This window comes from Amia ocellicauda, chromosome 7 (genome assembly GCF_036373705.1).
Source record: "Amia ocellicauda isolate fAmiCal2 chromosome 7, fAmiCal2.hap1, whole genome shotgun sequence".
Classification (NCBI taxonomy): Eukaryota; Metazoa; Chordata; class Actinopteri; order Amiiformes; family Amiidae; genus Amia; species Amia ocellicauda.
The window spans coordinates 723,297-742,718 of record NC_089856.1 but is presented as its reverse complement, the minus strand read 5'-3'; the positions used below and the strand labels follow the sequence as shown (position 1 = coordinate 742,718).

Sequence of the window (19,422 nt, the reverse complement as noted above, 5' to 3'; positions counted from 1 at the left end):
AGTGCAACTGCTGAAAAAATAAAACAGCTGCTGAAAAAATAAAGCAGGGTCTGCGAGATTTGCAGTAAGTGCTGAAAAATAAAGCAGCTGCTGCAGCATTTTCAGAAGCAATTACGGAAAGGGAGGTACAATGTAAAATATATTTGACTGATTCCATTGGACAGCAAGCAAGTCACGTGGGCCGAGCAGCTTCTCAGAAGAGACAACAGAATCTGAGAAACGGGCGCCAACTGCACAGAGCACGAAGTATCATATTAATATTGCTGTGATCTTCTGCTCTCTGTCCACTTTGTAGTGACATATTAAGAGTTATAGGGCTGTCCTAAAATGTAGTTTTGTATGTTTTAAACAGTTTTTTTTAAACTAATTCATGCATTGAAACTGGTCATGAACATTTATTCACTGATCTAAACAGAGGTAAAGCACACTACTCGTGTCATGCTGTTGACAGCCATGAGTGTCGGAGTGTTGGTCCCTCTCATCTGTCTCAGACCACAGGGTGTTGATTGTCTCATGGTTGCTTTTGCTCATGCCTGCAAGTAGCAGAAGGCCAGTTGCAGCTTTGATTTCTATTCAATCCACTGGCCTCCATTCTGCAGGTGTACAGTTGTACCAATATTTTGCCACAAAAACTCTCAAATACACTACATGGCCAAAAGTATATGGATACCTGCTTGTTGAACATCTCATTCCAAAATCATGAACATTAATATAGAGTTTGTCCCCCCATGCTGCTATAGTAGCCTCCACTCTGGGAAGGCTTTCCACTAGATGTTGGAACATTGTTGAGGGGCATCAGTGAGGTTGGGCACTGATGTTGGGTGATCAGGCCTGGCTCACAGTCGGCGTTCCAACTCATCCCAAAGCTGTTCAATGGGGTTAAGGTCAGGGCTCTGGGCAGACCAGTCAAGTTCTTCCACACCGATCTCGACAGACCATTTCTGTACGGACCTGCTTTGTGCACGGGGGCCTTGTTATGGAAACAGGAGAGGGCCTCCCCAATCTGCTGCCACAAATTTAGAAGTGCAATCTAGAATGTCATTGTCTGCTGTTGCATTAAGATTTCCCTTCAGTGGAACTAGGGGCAGAGCCTGAACCATGAGAAACAGCCCCAGACCATTATTTTCCTGGCATCCGCCAAACTCAGATTTGTCCATTGGAATGCCAGATCCAGGACTTCCACTCCAGGGTCCAATGGCGGCGAGCTTTACATCACTCCAGCTGACGCTGGTGATCTTAGGTTTGTGTGCGGCTGCTCAGCCATGGAAACACATTTCATGAAGCTCCTGACGAATAGTTCTTGTGCTGACGCTGCTTCCATAGGCAGTTTGGAACTCAGTAGTGATTGTTGCAACAATGCGCTTCAACACTCGGCGGTCCCGTTCTGTGAACTTGTGTTGCTGAACTGTTGTTGGTCCCAGACGTTTCCACTTCACAATAACAGCACTTGACCTGGGCAGCTCTAGCAGGGCAGCAATTTGGCTTGTTGGAAAGGTGGCATCCCATGACGGTGCCATGTTATAAGTCACTGAGCTCTTCAGTACGGCCCATTCTACTGCCAATGTTTGTCTATGGAGATTGGATGACTAAATGCTTGAATTTATGCACCTGTCAGTAATGTGTGTGGCTGAAATAGCCGAAGGGCTGTCCACATACTTTTGGCCATGTAGTGTATACATTTAAATGTAGTGTCCAGCTGATGTTCCTAAACCAAGATGAGAATCCCATCTTGCATATGCAATTCCAAAAGTTAGAGCTTCAATTGTAAAGTTCCTGTAGGCTGTATTGTTTTTTTCCTAGTGATCAAAATGGACCCACAAGAGAGAGATTTTTTTCAGTCCTCCACATTAACACAAAAATCATAGCAAATGGTGTTTTTTTTTGTTGGTAACTAGTTGCTTGACAAAGTCCTAACATTTCTGAAAGATTGAAAAAAGGTTTAAAAGGGTTTAAAATAACCCCTGTTGGCAATTTTAGGGTAACCGGGGGTGCATGCCCCAATGTTTCCCCCCAATGTTCAGAGAACGTTAAATTGTCCCTCCCAGTATTGATTGCTCGGCTCCATAGGCGTAGGGGACACATCTCCCCCCAGTATTGACAGCACCCCTCCAATTCTGAAACGAAACTACGCCCCTCTATACTGGATTCTAGTGCACACATTGTGTTGTATTGTACTAACATTGATGCTGAACACAGAGAGATTGAGGACGTCTCTGACCCTGACGTGTGTGTGTGTGTGTGTGTGTCAGTGTGGAAAGGTCACTGGTGATCAGATTAGTGCTCCTGACACCTCTCTGCTTGCGTCTCTCCTGCTCATGACATCGTCTCCGCAAAGGTCTCTCTGGGGCTGCTGTCCTCACTATCTCTCCATCTCCCTCTCACTCTCCCTCCCTCGCTCTCTTGATCCGTGTCGTGCCTGGCTGGGCGTTCCGGGGGTATAAATATGACTGCAGGCAGGGCTAAGAGGACCACAGCGCTACTCTCCCCCACTGTGCCGGGAGAATCACTGCGCCCGAGGCAGAAAGCCGCCACCGATCCGCTGCTCGTCTCCTCTCCTGCACTCGTCTACTCTCCTGCACTCATTCCCTCGCTCCAGCTCCGTCCTCCCTCTCTCTCTGGCCGTGATGTCCAGACCGCTGCTGCTGCTCTGTGTTCTGGGGCTGGCCCTGGGGGGGGCCCTGGGCTCCGAACGCCCACCGCCCTCGTACGGCGTCAAGCTGTGCGGCCGCGAGTTCATCCGCGCGGTCATCTTCACCTGCGGGGGGTCGCGCTGGAGACGGACCACCAGGGGCAGCGGTGAGCAAGGACACTCTGACGCACTGACTGACACGCTGACTTAATGACACACCGACTGAACAAAGTGACTGACACACTGAATGACACACTGATTCACTGACTGACAAACTGACTGACACTGACTGACACATCCGTCTCACTCTCTATCCCTCCACCCCTCTCTCTCTTCAGCTGATCTGTCGTTGGACTCTTTCTCCCCTGACGTCCCAGAGGCCTCTGACAGCTGGAGCCCAGATTCCATCCCCGGACTTCCCTATGCTGAGCTGCCCGAGTTGGAGGCCCCAGGCTGGACGGGTCGCGCTGCGGCCGGGGCCGGTGCGGGGGGTGCAGGGCTTGGGTTCGAGAGGCCGTCCCGCTCCGCCCTGTCCGAGGAGGTGCTGCAGGTGCTGCGCAGCGCGGACAGGAAGGGGCGGGACGTGGTGGTGGGCCTCTCCAACGCCTGCTGCAAGTGGGGCTGCAGCAAGAGTGAGATCAGTTCCCTGTGCTGAGGACGCACTGAGGACGCACTGAGGACGCACTGAGGACACACTGCTCCAGACCTGTATGCTGTATGTGTGAGATGTTTCTGCAGTATTTTAATAAACACTGGTTTTGCATTACCTGCTGTGTTTCTGTGTGTATGTTAGTGTGTTGTGTGTAGGTGTGTCAGGTCTTCCTCCTCTGTCTCAGTTGTGCTCTGAGTGTGTTGGGGTTTCGATGGTTGTGTGCTGGGGGGTCATTCTGCATTTACAGCCTTCCCGTCAAGTTAGCATGTTAGGGGGCTGTATTAATATGAAACAATAGACAGTCAGTATATTGTATTTTTCTATAAACACAGTAACACTACAGTGAAAGAATTACAATATATAGGATCAGGGCCTTTAAGACGCCCTAAGCAGGATTTGATTTGGGGGGTCCCCCTCACTTTTTTCCCCAATCCCATTTTTTACAATGACAAAAGTTTAGTGAGTTACAGATGTTTCCCCCCGGCTCAGTTACAGTCAGCAGAGGTCCCAACCGGTGTTTATTACACACTTTGCAGGCTTAAATAAGTCAGTCTAGACCAGCGGGTCTCAAACTGTCAAATGAGCCTCCCTGAGCAATGACAAGAAGTGACTCATAGTCCTCCTTATAGTTTACTAAGACAATACAACCATGTGTTGCAAAATCATGACAACAATATAGAGATCAGTATTAGTTACAGAAGTAGACTCTTTGAGATCAAAAACAGTAGAAATGGAAACAGCTAAAGTAATAAAATAAAAATAAAACAAACCCCAAATTCAGTATAATATTTATTATCAGTGTGTTTGTTTCCTCAATGCACAAAGTAGAGGGATTCAGGGTTGAAATTTAGACAGGAAGAGAAAGAGAAAACCCCAGGAGCGATAGTTTGTTTTAATTACAGTTATGCTGAGAGGCCGCTCCATGTAAAGCCCAGTTTTAAATAAGCTTTGTCATATTTTCGGCTTTTGCGTTTTGCTGGATCCTCCGCTGCTGTCATATATTCACCCCACACTCCCCCAGTTCACCTCCAGAGGTCACTATCTCTCGCACTCTAAACAGCATCCCACACAATCCATTACTCACCACCATGTGCAAATGTCTCTCTTTGGTCCAGCCCTTCCAGCCACTGACATCAGCCTTCCTCTGATCCCTATATATATATATCACTTTGCTGCAGTCACTAGTTCACTAGCAATTCTGAGCATTCTTTCCCAGTGTTTGCCTTCCTGTGTATCAGACCCGTTTTTTCACTTTTGACCACCGAGCCTTGTCTTCTCACGACCATCCTGTTTGCTTGATCCCCTGACCACACACCTGTACCTTGACTACGAATATTGCCTCACCCCTCTTATTCCTGTCTACTGACATCTTGCCCGACCTGGCCCTTCTCCTGTGCTCTGCACCTGGGTCCAGCGCCCCAGGTAGTCCCAGTTATTACAGAAGACTTTGCTTTCTCCATGGAGCCAGCAGAGCTTTCCACTGCCGTGCCCACCCAGGGTTCATCATCGGCAGCTGACTATGTGCTCAAATTCCGGATACTGGCAGATAAAAGTGGGTGGGGTGAGCGTGCCTTGATCACTGTCTTCAGACAGGGGGTTCACTCCGACCTGCAGTGGATGTGATGCCGCCCTCGGTTTGGAGAGGCTAATTCAACTAGCCATCCATCTAGATCACCTCCTGAAGATGAGAAGGAAACATCCTACCTCCGATGTCCCACATCAGCCTGCCAGACCCTTACCAACGTCCAGATCTCCACAGCTTAGGCACACACGTATGACTCCTGAGGAAAGACAGAGGAGGCTACAACAATACCTCTGTGGTCAAGCGGGTCACTGCTGAGATGCCTGTTCTGTCCATCCCGGCTCTCCCCAAGACATCCCTGTGAATACAAGACAATGTCCACTAACCCAATCCCAGAGTCTGATCAGCGCCAAGGTCAAATGGAATACCAAACATGTCTTTGTTTCTGTATTATTGGACTCGGGGTCAGCAGGCAATTTCGTCAATCGAACAACTCGGCATTCCTCTTGTCTCCTGCATTCCTTCTCTTCAAATCCAGGCCGTAAGGAATCAGCCCATAAACTCAGGTCACATATCTCAGAGGACTGTCCCCATCCACTTGCAGATCGGAGCTCTCCACAATGAAGACCTTTCCCTCTTTGTCATCAACTCACCCGGCGCTGATATCATTCTGGGGTTCCCCTAGCTCATTCACCACAACCTGACCATCTCCTGGAAGGACAGAGAAATACTGTCCTGGGGAAGTCACTGCTACTTACACTACCGTTCCTCCCCTGGCAAGTGACTCGTATCCGCTCCAAACCCCTCGAGTTCCTTTCCGAATATTCGGACCTGGCAGCAGTCTACAGTAAGTCACAAGCATCTCGACTACCTCCTCATCGTCCCTGGGACTGTGCAATCGACTTGCTGCCAGGTACCTCTCCCCCCAGAGGATGAATCTATCCCCTGTCCATTCCAGAGTCACAGACCATGGAGGATTATGTCAAATCATTCAACCCTCCACTTGTGTCAAAGAAGTACAGGGGACTCAGACCATGTATTGACTACCTGGGGCTCAATGAAATTACTATTAAGTATCAATACCCATTGCCTTTGGTACTGGCTGTGCTGGAACAACTCCGAGGAGCTTGCTTTTTCACAAAGGGACAAATAGAAAATGGCTTTTATTGCAAGCAGGGATTACTTAACGTCCCTTTGGTTTCCATGCTTTTGTTAATGGGACTTTTTACATCGATGATATTCTAATCTACTCTTCTACTTTCTCTGATCACATTTCCTATGTCAGGCAGGTTCTCCAGTGTTTGTTACAGAACGGGCTTTACGGTTTACGAGTGCACCGGTACAAGGTAAGAGCCATCACTGATTCGCCTCAGCCTGGAACCGTAATGGAATTGCAACGCTTTCTTGGTTTCACTCTCTCAAGCCAACCATGTGCCTTCTTTTCTAAGAAGCTTTCATCTGCTGAGCGCAAATATGATGTTGGAAATCGTGAGCTCCTTGACATCAAGTTAGCATTTGATTCGATTTGAAGCATCTCTTCCTCATTCTTACAGATCACTGGTACCTGGACTACATCCGTGCTGCGAAGAGGCTATTCTTCACCTGTTTCCAGTTCTCCATAATCGTCCAGGGTCTGACAATACCAAGGCAGACGCCCTGTCCCATCAGTTCTACAGCTGCCCCATCTCACCTCCCCCAGAGCCCATTCTGCAAACTGCACATTTCTAAAATTCGAGCAATGAAAGACAAGCTTAATTTGTTAATAAAGACAGAAGCTGATGCTGTTAGCAATGAAGACAGAACGCAGTCAGAACGTAACCAGGAACACGGGGGGCGCTGTGATTGGGGGAGCTAGTCATGGGACCACAGGGCTTAAATAGGGCTGCCTGGTTCCAGCACGAGCGAGTCAGTGCGACATCCAGTTCCAGTAGAGTACAGTTCAGTGCAGGGCAGGGCAGTGTGTGAGAGAGGGGTGCTTTATTGAGGAGTGTCGCTCTGGCAGGGCAGAGCACTGTGTTCAATAAAAGTTCCTGTTTGTTTGAACCGGCAGCAACCCGGCTACAATGACGAAGCCGGAAGAGACGGGTGGTGGCTGACATCACCCCAGCAGTGGTCGTCCGTGCGAGGGTTTCTGCCCGAGCATAAGAAGAGCAGCGTCCGAGACGGGGCCCACTCCAGCTCCCAAAAGAAAGGCACAGCAGTGTGTTCTGCTGTGTTCAATGCACTTGTCTCCTCGTGTGGGGGAGTCTTTCCCATGTGTTTGCCGATCAGCAAGTCCCCAATCCCAAAAACAGCCGTCTGTACAGAGCAAAGAAGGACACTTCCCGCTACAGGTCTGACACACCAACTGACTGACTAATACACTGACCGACACACTGACTGACTGACTGACTGACTAATACACTGACCGACATTTGAATTTGAGACAGTCCTGCTACAATAGGGGTCAGTTGCAACAATATTGCAATATAACATTCCTGTCACTATAGGGGGCTGTAGTAACAGTGCTGTTACAGTAGGGGGCTGTGTTGTAGTAACAGTGCTGTTACAGTAGGGGGCTGTGTTGTAGTCACAGTGCTGTTACAGTAGGGCTGTGTTGTAGTCACAGTGCTGTTACAGTAGGGGGCTGTGTTGTAGTAACGGTGCTGTTACAGTAGAGCTGTGTTGTAGTAACAGTGCTGTTACTGTAGGGCTGTGTTATAGTAATTGTGCTGTTACAGTAGGGGGCTGTGTTGTAGTAACGGTGCTGTTACAGTAGGGGGCTGTGTTGTAGTCTCAGTGCTGTTACAGTAGGGGGCTGTGTTGTAGTAACAGTGCTGTTACAGTAGGGGGCTGTGTTGTAGTAACGGTGCTGTTACAGTAGGGGGCTGTGTTGTAGTCACAGTGCTGTTACAGTAGGGGGCTGTGTTGTAGTAACAGTGCTGTTACAGTAGGGGGCTGTGTTGTAGTAACAGTGCTGTTACGGTAGAGCTGTGTTGTAGTAACAGTGCTGTTACTGTAGGGCTGTGTTATAGTAATTGTGCTGTTACAGTAGGGGGCTGTGTTGTAGTAACGGTGCTGTTACGGTAGGGCTGTGTTGTAGTAACGGTGCTGTTACGGTAGGGGGCTGTGTTGTAGTAACGGTGCTGTTATAGTAGGGCTGTGTTGTAGTAACAGTGCTGTTACAGTAGGGCTGTGTTGTAGTAACAGTGCTGTTACAGTAGGGGGCTGTGTTGTAGTAACAGTGCTGTTATAGTAGGGCTGTGTTGTAGTAACGGTGCTGTTACAGTAGGGGGCTGTGTTGTAGTAACAGTGCTGTTACAGTAGGGGGCTGTGTTGTAGTAACGGTGCTGTTACAGTAGGACTGTGTTGTAGTAACAATGCTGTTACAGTAGGGGGCTGTGTTGTAGTAACGGTGCTGTTACAGTAGGGCTGTGTTGTAGTAACAGTGCTGTTACAGTAGGACTGTGTTGTAGTAACAGTGCTGTTACAGTAGGACTGTGTTATTTCGTGTTTATCGTGTGGTGTGGTGTTATGCTGTGGCTGACGAATGAGTTTGTTTACAGGATTAATACAGTTTGTCTGTCTATCTGTCTTGTGCTGTAGTGTGGTTGGGAGTGGATGGGGGGCTGTACGTTCAGAGGGGAACATTAAATTGTCCCTCCCAGTATTGATTGCTCAGCTCCATAGGCGTAGGGGACGCATCTCCCCCCAGTATTGACAGCACCCCCCCAAATCTGAAACAAAACTACACCCCTCTATACTGGACTCTAGTGCACACTAGATACAATTGTGTATAGTTCTGACAATGATGCTGAACACAGAGAGATTGAGGACATCTCTGACCCTGACGTTTGTGTGTGTGTGTGTGTGTGTGTGTGTCAGTGTGGAAAGGTCACTGGTGATCAGATTAGTGCTCCTGACACCTCTCTGCTTGCGTCTCTCCTGCTCATGACATCGTCTCTGCAAAGGTCTCTCTGGCGCTATCTGCTGTCCCCACTATCTCTCCATCTCCCCCTCGCTCTCTCGCTCCGTGTCGTGCCTGGCTGGGCGTTCCGGGGGTATAAATACGCCTGCAGGCAGGGCAGAGAGGACCACAGCGCTCCTCTCCTCCACTGTGCTGGGAGAATCACTCACCACCGATCCGCTGCTCGATTCCTCTCCTGCACTCGTTCCCTCGCTCCAGCTCCGTCCTCCCTCTCTCTCTGGCCGTGATGTCCAGACCGCTGCTGCTGCTCTGTGTTCTGGGGCTGGCCCTGGGGGGGGCCCTGGGCTCCGAACGCCCACCGCCCTCGTACGGCGTCAAGCTGTGCGGCCGCGAGTTCATCCGCGCGGTCATCTTCACCTGCGGGGGGTCGCGCTGGAGACGGACCACCAGGGGCAGCGGTGAGCAAGGACACTCTGACGCACTGACTGACACGCTGACTTAATGACACACCGACTGAACAAAGTGACTGACACACTGAATGACACACTGATTCACTGACTGACAAACTGACTGACACTGACTGACACATCCGTCTCACTCTCTATCCCTCCACCCCTCTCTCTCTTCAGCTGATCTGTCGTTGGACTCTTTCTCCCCTGACGTCCCAGAGGCCTCTGACAGCTGGAGCCCAGATTCCATCCCCGGACTTCCCTATGCTGAGCTGCCCGAGTTGGAGGCCCCAGGCTGGACGGGTCGCGCTGCGGCCGGGGCCGGTGCGGGGGGTGCAGGGCTTGGGTTCGAGAGGCCGTCCCGCTCCGCCCTGTCCGAGGAGGTGCTGCAGGTGCTGCGCAGCGCGGACAGGAAGGGGCGGGACGTGGTGGTGGGCCTCTCCAACGCCTGCTGCAAGTGGGGCTGCAGCAAGAGTGAGATCAGCTCCCTGTGCTGAGGACGCACTGAGGACGCACTGAGGACACACTGCTCCAGAGCTGTATGCTGTATGTGTGAGATGTTTCTGCAGTATTTTAATAAACACTGGTTTTGCATTACCTGCTGTGTTTCTGTGTGTATGTTAGTGTGTTGTGTGTAGGTGTGTCAGGTCTTCCTCCTCTGTCTCAGTTGTGCTCTGAGTGTGTTGGGGTTTCGATGGTTGTGTGCTGGGGGGTCATTCTGCATTTACAGCCTTCCTGTCAAGTTAGCATGTTAGGGGGCTGTATTAATATGAAACAATAGACAGTCAGTATATTGTATTTTTCTATAAACACAGTAACACTACTCAAGAATAACAGTGTGTAGGACTTTAGGATGATTTGGGTGTAAAACCTCGGTACAAAACTGGTTCATTTTATTTATAAAGTCACAGTATCAGTGTACACACACACACACTACTACAGTACTACCAGGAAAGACGCAGCGGGTTTGATTGCGATGCTCGGAGAGGAGCGGCGCTGTGCACGCACAGCGGTGGCGACTGTTGCGCTCTTGAACTGACAGGAAAAGACCAGAGACACGCCGCCATCGCGTCTGCGCTGCTTCCGGGTGCGGGTTTAGTTGCCTGTTAGTGTCCCGTCGCCCGTCCGCAGTCTCTGCACCCTGCAGCTGTGTTTGCTGTGCAGCTGAGCTGCGGGAGCCGCGCAGAGCAAGAGATCGGCACCGTCCTGCTGCACGTGTCCCGCGCGCCTCGGATGCTTCCGTGTCGAGAGCAGTGAGTACTGATTGACACACTGACACAGTAACACACACACGACACAGTAACACACTGACACACACACTAACACAGTAATACACACTGACACAGTAACACACACACGACACAGTAACACACTGACACACACACTAACACAGTAATACACACTGACACAGTAACACACACACGACACAGTAACACACTGACACACACACTAACACAGTAATACACACTGCCACAGTAACACACACACGACACAGTAACACACACACGACACAGTAACACACTGACACACACACTAACACAGTAATACACACTGCCACAGTAACACACACACGACACAGTAACACACACACGACACAGTAACACACGAATACACTGCACACTGACACACACACTGACATACTGACACAGTAACACACAGTAACACACTGACACACACACTAACACAGTAATACACACTGACACAGTAACACACACACTGACAGAGTAACACACTGCACACTGACACACACACTGACATACTGACACAGTAACACACAGTAACACACTGACACACACACTAACACAGTAATACACACTGACACAGTAACACACACACTGACAGAGTAACACACTAACACACTGCACACTGACACAGTAACACACACACGACACAGTAACACACTGACACACACACTAACACAGTAATACACACTGACACAGTAACACACACACGACACAGTAACACACTGACACACACACTAACACAGTAATACACACTGACACAGTAACACACACACGACACAGTAACACACTGACACACACACTAACACAGTAATACACACTGCCACAGTAACACACACACGACACAGTAACACACACACGACACAGTAACACACTGACACACACACTAACACAGTAATACACACTGCCACAGTAACACACACACGACACAGTAACACACACACGACACAGTAACACACGAATACACTGCACACTGACACACACACTGACATACTGACACAGTAACACACAGTAACACACTGACACACACACTAACACAGTAATACACACTGACACAGTAACACACACACTGACAGAGTAACACACTGCACACTGACACACACACTGACATACTGACACAGTAACACACAGTAACACACTGACACACACACTAACACAGTAATACACACTGACACAGTAACACACACACTGACAGAGTAACACACTAACACACTGCACACTGACACAGTAACACACACACGACACAGTAACACACGAATACACTGCACACTGACACACACACTGACATACTGACACACACACTAACACAGTAATACACACTGACACAGTAACACACACACTGACAGAGTAACACACTAACACACTGCACACTGACACACACACTGACACAGTAACACACACACGACACAGTAACACACTGACACACACACTAACACAGTAATACACACTGACACAGTAACACACACACTGACAGAGTAACACACTAACACACTGCACACTGACACACACACTGACACAGTAACACACACACGACACAGTAACACACTGACACACACACTAACACAGTAATACACACTGACACAGTAACACACACACGACACAGTAACACACTGACACACACACTAACACAGTAATACACACTGACACAGTAACACACACACTGACAGAGTAACACACTGCACACTGACACACACACTGACACAGTAACACACACACGACACAGTAACACACGAATACACTGCACACTGACACACAGTAACACACTGACACACACACTAACACAGTAATACACACTGACACAGTAACACACACACTGACAGAGTAACACACTGCACACTGACACACACACTGACATACTGACACAGTAACACACAGTAACACACTGACACACACACTAACACAGTAATACACACTGACACAGTAACACACACACTGACAGAGTAACACACTAACACACTGCACACTGACACACACACTGACACAGTAACACACACACGACACAGTAACACACTGACACACACACTAACACAGTAATACACACTGACACAGTAACACACACACGACACAGTAACACACTGACACACACACTAACACAGTAATACACACTGACACAGTAACACACACACTGACAGAGTAACACACTGCACACTGACACACACACTGACATACTGACACAGTAACACACAGTAACACACTGACACACACACTAACACAGTAATACACACTGACACAGTAACACACACACTGACAGAGTAACACACTAACACACTGCACACTGACACAGTAACACACACACGACACAGTAACACACGAATACACTGCACACTGACACACACACTGACATACTGACACACACACTAACACAGTAATACACACTGACACAGTAACACACACACTGACAGAGTAACACACTAACACACTGCACACTGACACACACACTGACACAGTAACACACACACGACACAGTAACACACTGACACACACACTAACACAGTAATACACACTGACACAGTAACACACACACTGACAGAGTAACACACTAACACACTGCACACTGACACACACACTGACATACTGACACAGTAACACACAGTAACACACTGACACACACACTAACACAGTAATACACACTGACACAGTAACACACTGACACACACACTAACACAGTAATACACACTGACACAGTAACACACACACTGACAGAGTAACACACTAACACACACACTGACTCAGTAACACACACTGACACAGTAACACACACACGATGCAGTAACACACTAATACACTGCACACTGACACACACATTGACACACTGACATACTGATATACTGACACAGTAACACACTGACTGACACAGTAACACACACACTAACACAGTAATACACACTGACACAGTAACACACACACTGACAGAGTAACACACTAACACACTGCACACTGACACACACACTGACACAGTAACACACACTGACACAGTAACACACACACGATACAGTAACACACTAACACACTGCACACTGACACACACACTGACACAGTAACACACACACGACACAGTAACACACTGACACACACACTAACACAGTAATACACACTGACACAGTAACACACACACGACACAGTAACACACTGACACACACACTAACACAGTAATACACACTGACACAGTAACACACACACTGACAGAGTAACACACTAACACACTGCACACTGACACACACACTGACACAGTAACACACACACGACACAGTAACACACGAATACACTGCACACTGACACACACACTGACATACTGACACAGTAACACACAGTAACACACTGACACACACACTAACACAGTAATACACACTGACACAGTAACACACACACTGACAGAGTAACACACTGCACACTGACACACACACTGACATACTGACACAGTAACACACAGTAACACACTGACACACACACTAACACAGTAATACACACTGACACAGTAACACACACACTGACAGAGTAACACACTAACACACTGCACACTGACACAGTAACACACACACGACACAGTAACACACGAATACACTGCACACTGACACACACACTGACATACTGACACACACACTAACACAGTAATACACACTGACACAGTAACACACACTGACAGAGTAACACACTAACACACTGCACACTGACACACACACTGACACAGTAACACACACACGACACAGTAACACACTGACACACACACTAACACAGTAATACACACTGACACAGTAACACACACACTGACAGAGTAACACACTAACACACTGCACACTGACACACACACTGACACAGTAACACACACACGACACAGTAACACACTGACACACACACTAACACAGTAATACACACTGACACAGTAACACACACACGACACAGTAACACACTGACACACACACTAACACAGTAATACACACTGACACAGTAACACACACACTGACAGAGTAACACACTAACACACTGCACACTGACACACACACTGACACAGTAACACACACACGACACAGTAACACACGAATACACTGCACACTGACACACACACTGACATACTGACACAGTAACACACAGTAACACACTGACACACACACTAACACAGTAATACACACTGACACAGTAACACACACACTGACAGAGTAACACACTAACACACTGCACACTGACACACACTGACACAGTAACACACACACGACACAGTAACACACGAATACACTGCACACTGACACACACACTGACATACTGACACAGTAACACACTGACACACACACTAACACAGTAATACACACTGACACAGTAACACACACACACTGACAGAGTAACACACTAACACACTGCACACTGACACACACACTGACACAGTAACACACACACGACACAGTAACACACGAATACACTGCACACTGACACACACACTGACATACTGACACAGTAACACACAGTAACACACTGACACACACACTAACACAGTAATACACACTGACACAGTAACACACTGACACACACACTAACACAGTAATACACACTGACACAGTAACACACACACTGACAGAGTAACACACTAACACACACACTGACTCAGTAACACACACTGACACAGTAACACACACACGATGCAGTAACACACTAATACACTGCACACTGACACACACATTGACACACTGACATACTGATATACTGACACAGTAACACACTGACTGACACAGTAACACACACACTAACACAGTAATACACACTGACACAGTAACACACACACTGACAGAGTAACACACTAACACACTGCACACTGACACACACACTGACACAGTAACACACACTGACACAGTAACACACACACGATACAGTAACACACTAATACACTGCACACTGACACACACATTGACACACTGACATGCTGATATACTGACACAGTAACACACTGACTGACACACACTGACACAGTAACACACTGACACACACACTAACACAGTAATACACACTGACACAGTAACACACACACTGACAGAGTAACACACTAACACACTGCACACTGACACACACACTGACACAGTAACACACACTGGCACAGTAACACACACACGATACAGTAACACACTAATACACTGCACACTGACACACACATTGACACACTGACATACTGATATACTGACACAGTAACACACAGTAACACACTGACTGACACACACTGACACAGTAACACACTGACACACACACTAACACAGTAATACACACTGACACAGTAACACACACACACTGACAGAGTAACACACTAACACACTGCACACTGACACACACACTGACACAGTAACACACACACGACACAGTAACACACGAATACACTGCACACTGACATACACACTGACATACTGACACACACACTAACACAGTAATACACACTGACACACTGCACACTGACACACACACTCACACACACACAGGGGTGGCACGGGTCCAACATGATGGCCAAAGTGTTGCCCTGGAGACATCTGAATATCAGTTACATCTGATTTCTTATGCAAATTAAACTTCATTTTGATCGTGTCCAATTACTGATGGAATTGTACATAAGAACAACAAGAACAACACATTAATAATATCCTGACATGCACCACACAGCGCTCAGGCACGCCAGGGAGGCTGACACTGTCATGCAAAGGCAAATCAAATGCCATTAGTTAATTGATCAAGCAAGCAAACCATTAGTATTAATTAAACAGTACTATGTGATTTGTATTTTCATATGTAATAATGAATTGAATAATAACAATTCATAATTCATTGTTTTAGGCTGGTTACTTTATTCACCACATCACACATTGAAAACCACATTGAGGATCAGAGGCTGAGGGCTGAGTGACATGCTGACAGGCAGGCAGAAACATAGACAGGGACAGACAGGGACAGAGACAGAGACACAGACAGGAACACAGAGACAGATAGACAGGGACAGAGACGCAGACAGGGACAGAGACAGAGACACAGACAAAGGCCCTAGTACTGATCCCTGTGGAACTCCACTAACAACCTCACTCCAGTTAGAAGTGACTCCTCTAATCGACACCCTCTGTTTCCTAGACATCAACCAGTTCATAATCCATCTACTTACATTACCCTGAATGCCTACAGCTTCCAATCTGAGGATCAGTCTTTGGTGTGGAACCTTATCAAAAGCTTTTTGAAAATCTAAGTATATCATATCATATGCTTTCACATGATCTACAGCTGCAGTTGCATGTTCAAAAAATTCTAATAAATTAGTAAGACATGATCTGCCTCGTCTAAACCCATGTTGACTATCTCCAAGAATATGGTTTTCATTAAGATGCTCCTCTAATTTCTGTCTAATAATTTTCTCCAACATTTTACAGGTGATGCAGGTGAGACTGATTGGTCTGTAATTTCCTGGCTCAGTTTTGTCCCCTTTCTTGTGGATTGGTTTGACATTTGCTGTGTTCCAGTCAGTTGTCACATCCCCTGTTCTAAGTGTCATTTGGAATATTTGAGTTAGCGGCCTATAAATAATTTCCCTCATTTCTTTAAGTACTGTTGGAAATACTAATTTAGAACATTTGCCACATCTTGTTCGTTTTCCAAGATACTTTCATTTTTGCCCTTTATCCATTTCACTTCCTCCTTTATTGACCTCTTGCTGTTGTAATATTGAAAAAAGCTCTGATGTGTCAGAGAGACAGAGAGACAGGGCGGGGGGGCAGTGGACGGTAGGCGCTGTGTTTCTTTGAAGAGGTGATTTCTGAAAGACACAGAAGACAAGAGAGAATGAGATGGAGACAGAGAAAGTCAGGGACAAATAGACAGAGAGAGAGACAGGGAGGAAAGCAGGACTAAACTGCAGGTAAGCTTCCGAATTAAAACTCCTAGTGTTATAGTATAGTATACTCCTCCTGGTGTTATAGTTATACTCCTTCATTTTTCATGTGAGAGAAAAGGGGAGAGGCAAAAAGATAGGAAGGGGCTTTATTATGATGATGATTATGATTATAATTTAAATGTATTATTATATTTCTCAACTGGCAACACTGACCAGCAATACATGACAGAGAGAATGAGGGAGAGGAAGGGACCCAGACAGACACAAGCAGAGACTCAGGGTGAGGGGTTGAGCCCATCTTGTGGAAATAGGATGCCAGAAACACAGTGGCGTCGTGTCATTGGGGCACGGGCCCCCACGAATTATTTAAAGTTTTCATATTTCTTATGTCAAACCTCTGTAAAAACGTTTCAGTAAATACGATTTCCCTTAGATCACCCCTCACCCCTTCAGCTACAGTTTGCAATTTAGCGACAGCCCCTTAATGAGTGCGGAAGCAGCTTCGAGTCTGTACCGGCAGTGCCGGGGTGTGTGCAGCGCAGTGTGTTGTTCCGGGGTGTGTGCAGCGCAGTGTGTTGTGCCGGGGTGTGTACTGGGCAGTGTGTTGTGCCGGGGTGTGTGCAGCGCAGTGTGTTGTTCCGGGGTGTGTGCAGCGCAGTGTGTTGTGCCGGGGTGTGTACTGGGCAGTGTGTTGTGCCGGGGTGTGTGCAGCGCAGTGTGTTGTGCCGGGGTGTGTACTGGGCAGTGTGTTGTGCCGGGGTGTGTGCAGCGCAGTGTGTTGTGCCGGGGTGTGTGCAGCGCAGTGTGTTGTGCCGGGGTGTGTACTGGGCAGTGTGTTGTGCCGGGGTGTGTGCAGCGCAGTGTGTTGTGCCGGGGTGTGTGCAGCGCAGTGTGTTGTGCCGGGGTGTGTACTGGGCAGTGTGTTGTGCCGGGGTGTGTGCAGCGCAGTGTGTTGTGCCGGGGTGTGTACTGGGCAGTGTGTTGTGCCGGGGTGTGTGCAGCACAGTGTGTTGTGCCGGGGTGTGTGCAGCGCAGTGTGTCGTGCCGGGGTGTGTACTGGGCAGTGTGTTGAGCCGGGGTGTGTGCAGCGCAGTGTGTTGTGCCGGGGTGTGTGCAGCGCAGTGTGTTGTGCCGGGGTGTGTGCAGCGCAGCGTGTTGTGCCGGGGTGTGTACTGGGCAGTGTGTTGTGCCGGGGTGTGTGCAGCGCAGTGTGTTGTGCCGGGGTGTGTGCAGCGCAGTGTGTCGTGCCGGGGTGTGTACTGGGCAGTGTGTTGAGCCGGGGTGTGTGCAGCGCAGTGTGTTGTGCCGGGGTGTGTGCAGCGCAGTGTGTTGTGCCAGGGTGTGTGCAGCGCAGCGTGTTGTGCCGGGGTGTGTACTGGGCAGTGTGTTGTGCCGGGGTGTGTGCAGCGCAGTGTGTTGTGCCGGGGTGTGTGCAGCACACTAGTGATGGCAGCTCGATTCTTTTAGTGACTCGAATAGTTTGATTCGGCTCAGTTCGGTGAATCGATTAATTTCGCTCACTGATCCAGTGACTCGCACCCGTGCACACCGAGTCGGGACGGGTTAGATAGACTTGAACCGGAAAGGAGTCGTTCACAAACTGCACACCACAGAAGCCAGGAAAAGTCTATATTTGAGTGGGTTAGATTCAATACAGTTGTGACAAATACATATTTAAAGTCCTGGAGATAGCAACAGTTTGAAGCATTAACATTATTTATACAACACGATTAAATCAATGTCTTACGCATAGGTGTATCTCAATTATTATTAATATTACTAGTAATGCTTGGTCATTTTGTTGATTTAACTCAAGATGACTTGCAAGTATTAATAATAATGTGTGCAAAATGTTGTATGTGTATAAAACGTTACAAAACAGACCTCATAGTGATTTATTGTATTTTGTATTTGTTTGGCAGACATACCCAATGAATAAGAAATGTAATACACACACATACACATCATGTACAGTATATAATATTGCATAAACGTCTAATTTCATTTTCTGACAGCGTAATCCGTGGCACTCTATACTCGGTCTGGATGATGCAACTGACGCCATTTTGGCTCATACAGAGTTATTTCTTATGATCTAATAATATAACTACAGATACAGTTGCATCCACAATTGTTCACATCCTTCACAGGCTACAGTGGGCTTTAGCGACATAATTG

The 19,422-nt window shown here is 47.7% G+C and overlaps 3 protein-coding genes across 3 annotated transcripts in view; all 3 read left to right on the top strand.

The window, feature by feature from the left end:
• The first annotated feature begins 2,624 nt into the window (after positions 1-2,624).
• Positions 2,625-3,284, top strand: LOC136753408 (relaxin-3-like). Its single transcript, XM_066709482.1, has 2 exons — positions 2,625-2,796; positions 2,968-3,284. The coding sequence occupies exons 1-2, from the start codon at positions 2,625-2,627 to the stop codon at positions 3,282-3,284; spliced, it is 489 nt and encodes a 162-aa protein (XP_066565579.1).
• Positions 3,285-8,898: 5,614 nt separating this feature from the next.
• Positions 8,899-9,746, top strand: LOC136754005 (relaxin-3). Its single transcript, XM_066710374.1, has 2 exons — positions 8,899-9,168; positions 9,340-9,746. Exons 1-2 carry the CDS (start codon positions 8,997-8,999, stop codon positions 9,654-9,656), a joined length of 489 nt encoding a protein of 162 aa, XP_066566471.1. The 5' UTR covers positions 8,899-8,996; the 3' UTR covers positions 9,657-9,746.
• Positions 9,747-10,211: 465 nt separating this feature from the next.
• The window catches only part of il12rb2l (interleukin 12 receptor, beta 2a, like), a 31,848-nt gene continuing 22,637 nt past the window's right edge, over positions 10,212-19,422 (top strand). Inside the window, exon 1 of the mRNA XM_066707755.1 lies at positions 10,212-10,412. The gene's annotated coding sequence lies outside the window, so the exon portion shown is untranslated. The remainder of the gene's footprint in view (positions 10,413-19,422) is intronic.

Excerpts from the sequence above, each read along its gene's own strand:
- LOC136753408 (XM_066709482.1), top strand. The coding sequence starts at position 2,625 with ATGTCCAGACCGCTGCTGCTGCTCTGTGTTCTGGGGCTGGCCCTGGGG. Across the intron at positions 2,797-2,967 it reads ACGGACCACCAGGGGCAGCG|CTGATCTGTCGTTGGACTCT; the intron begins GTGAGCAAGGAC and ends CTCTCTCTTCAG.
- LOC136754005 (XM_066710374.1), top strand. The coding sequence starts at position 8,997 with ATGTCCAGACCGCTGCTGCTGCTCTGTGTTCTGGGGCTGGCCCTGGGG. Across the intron at positions 9,169-9,339 it reads ACGGACCACCAGGGGCAGCG|CTGATCTGTCGTTGGACTCT; the intron begins GTGAGCAAGGAC and ends CTCTCTCTTCAG.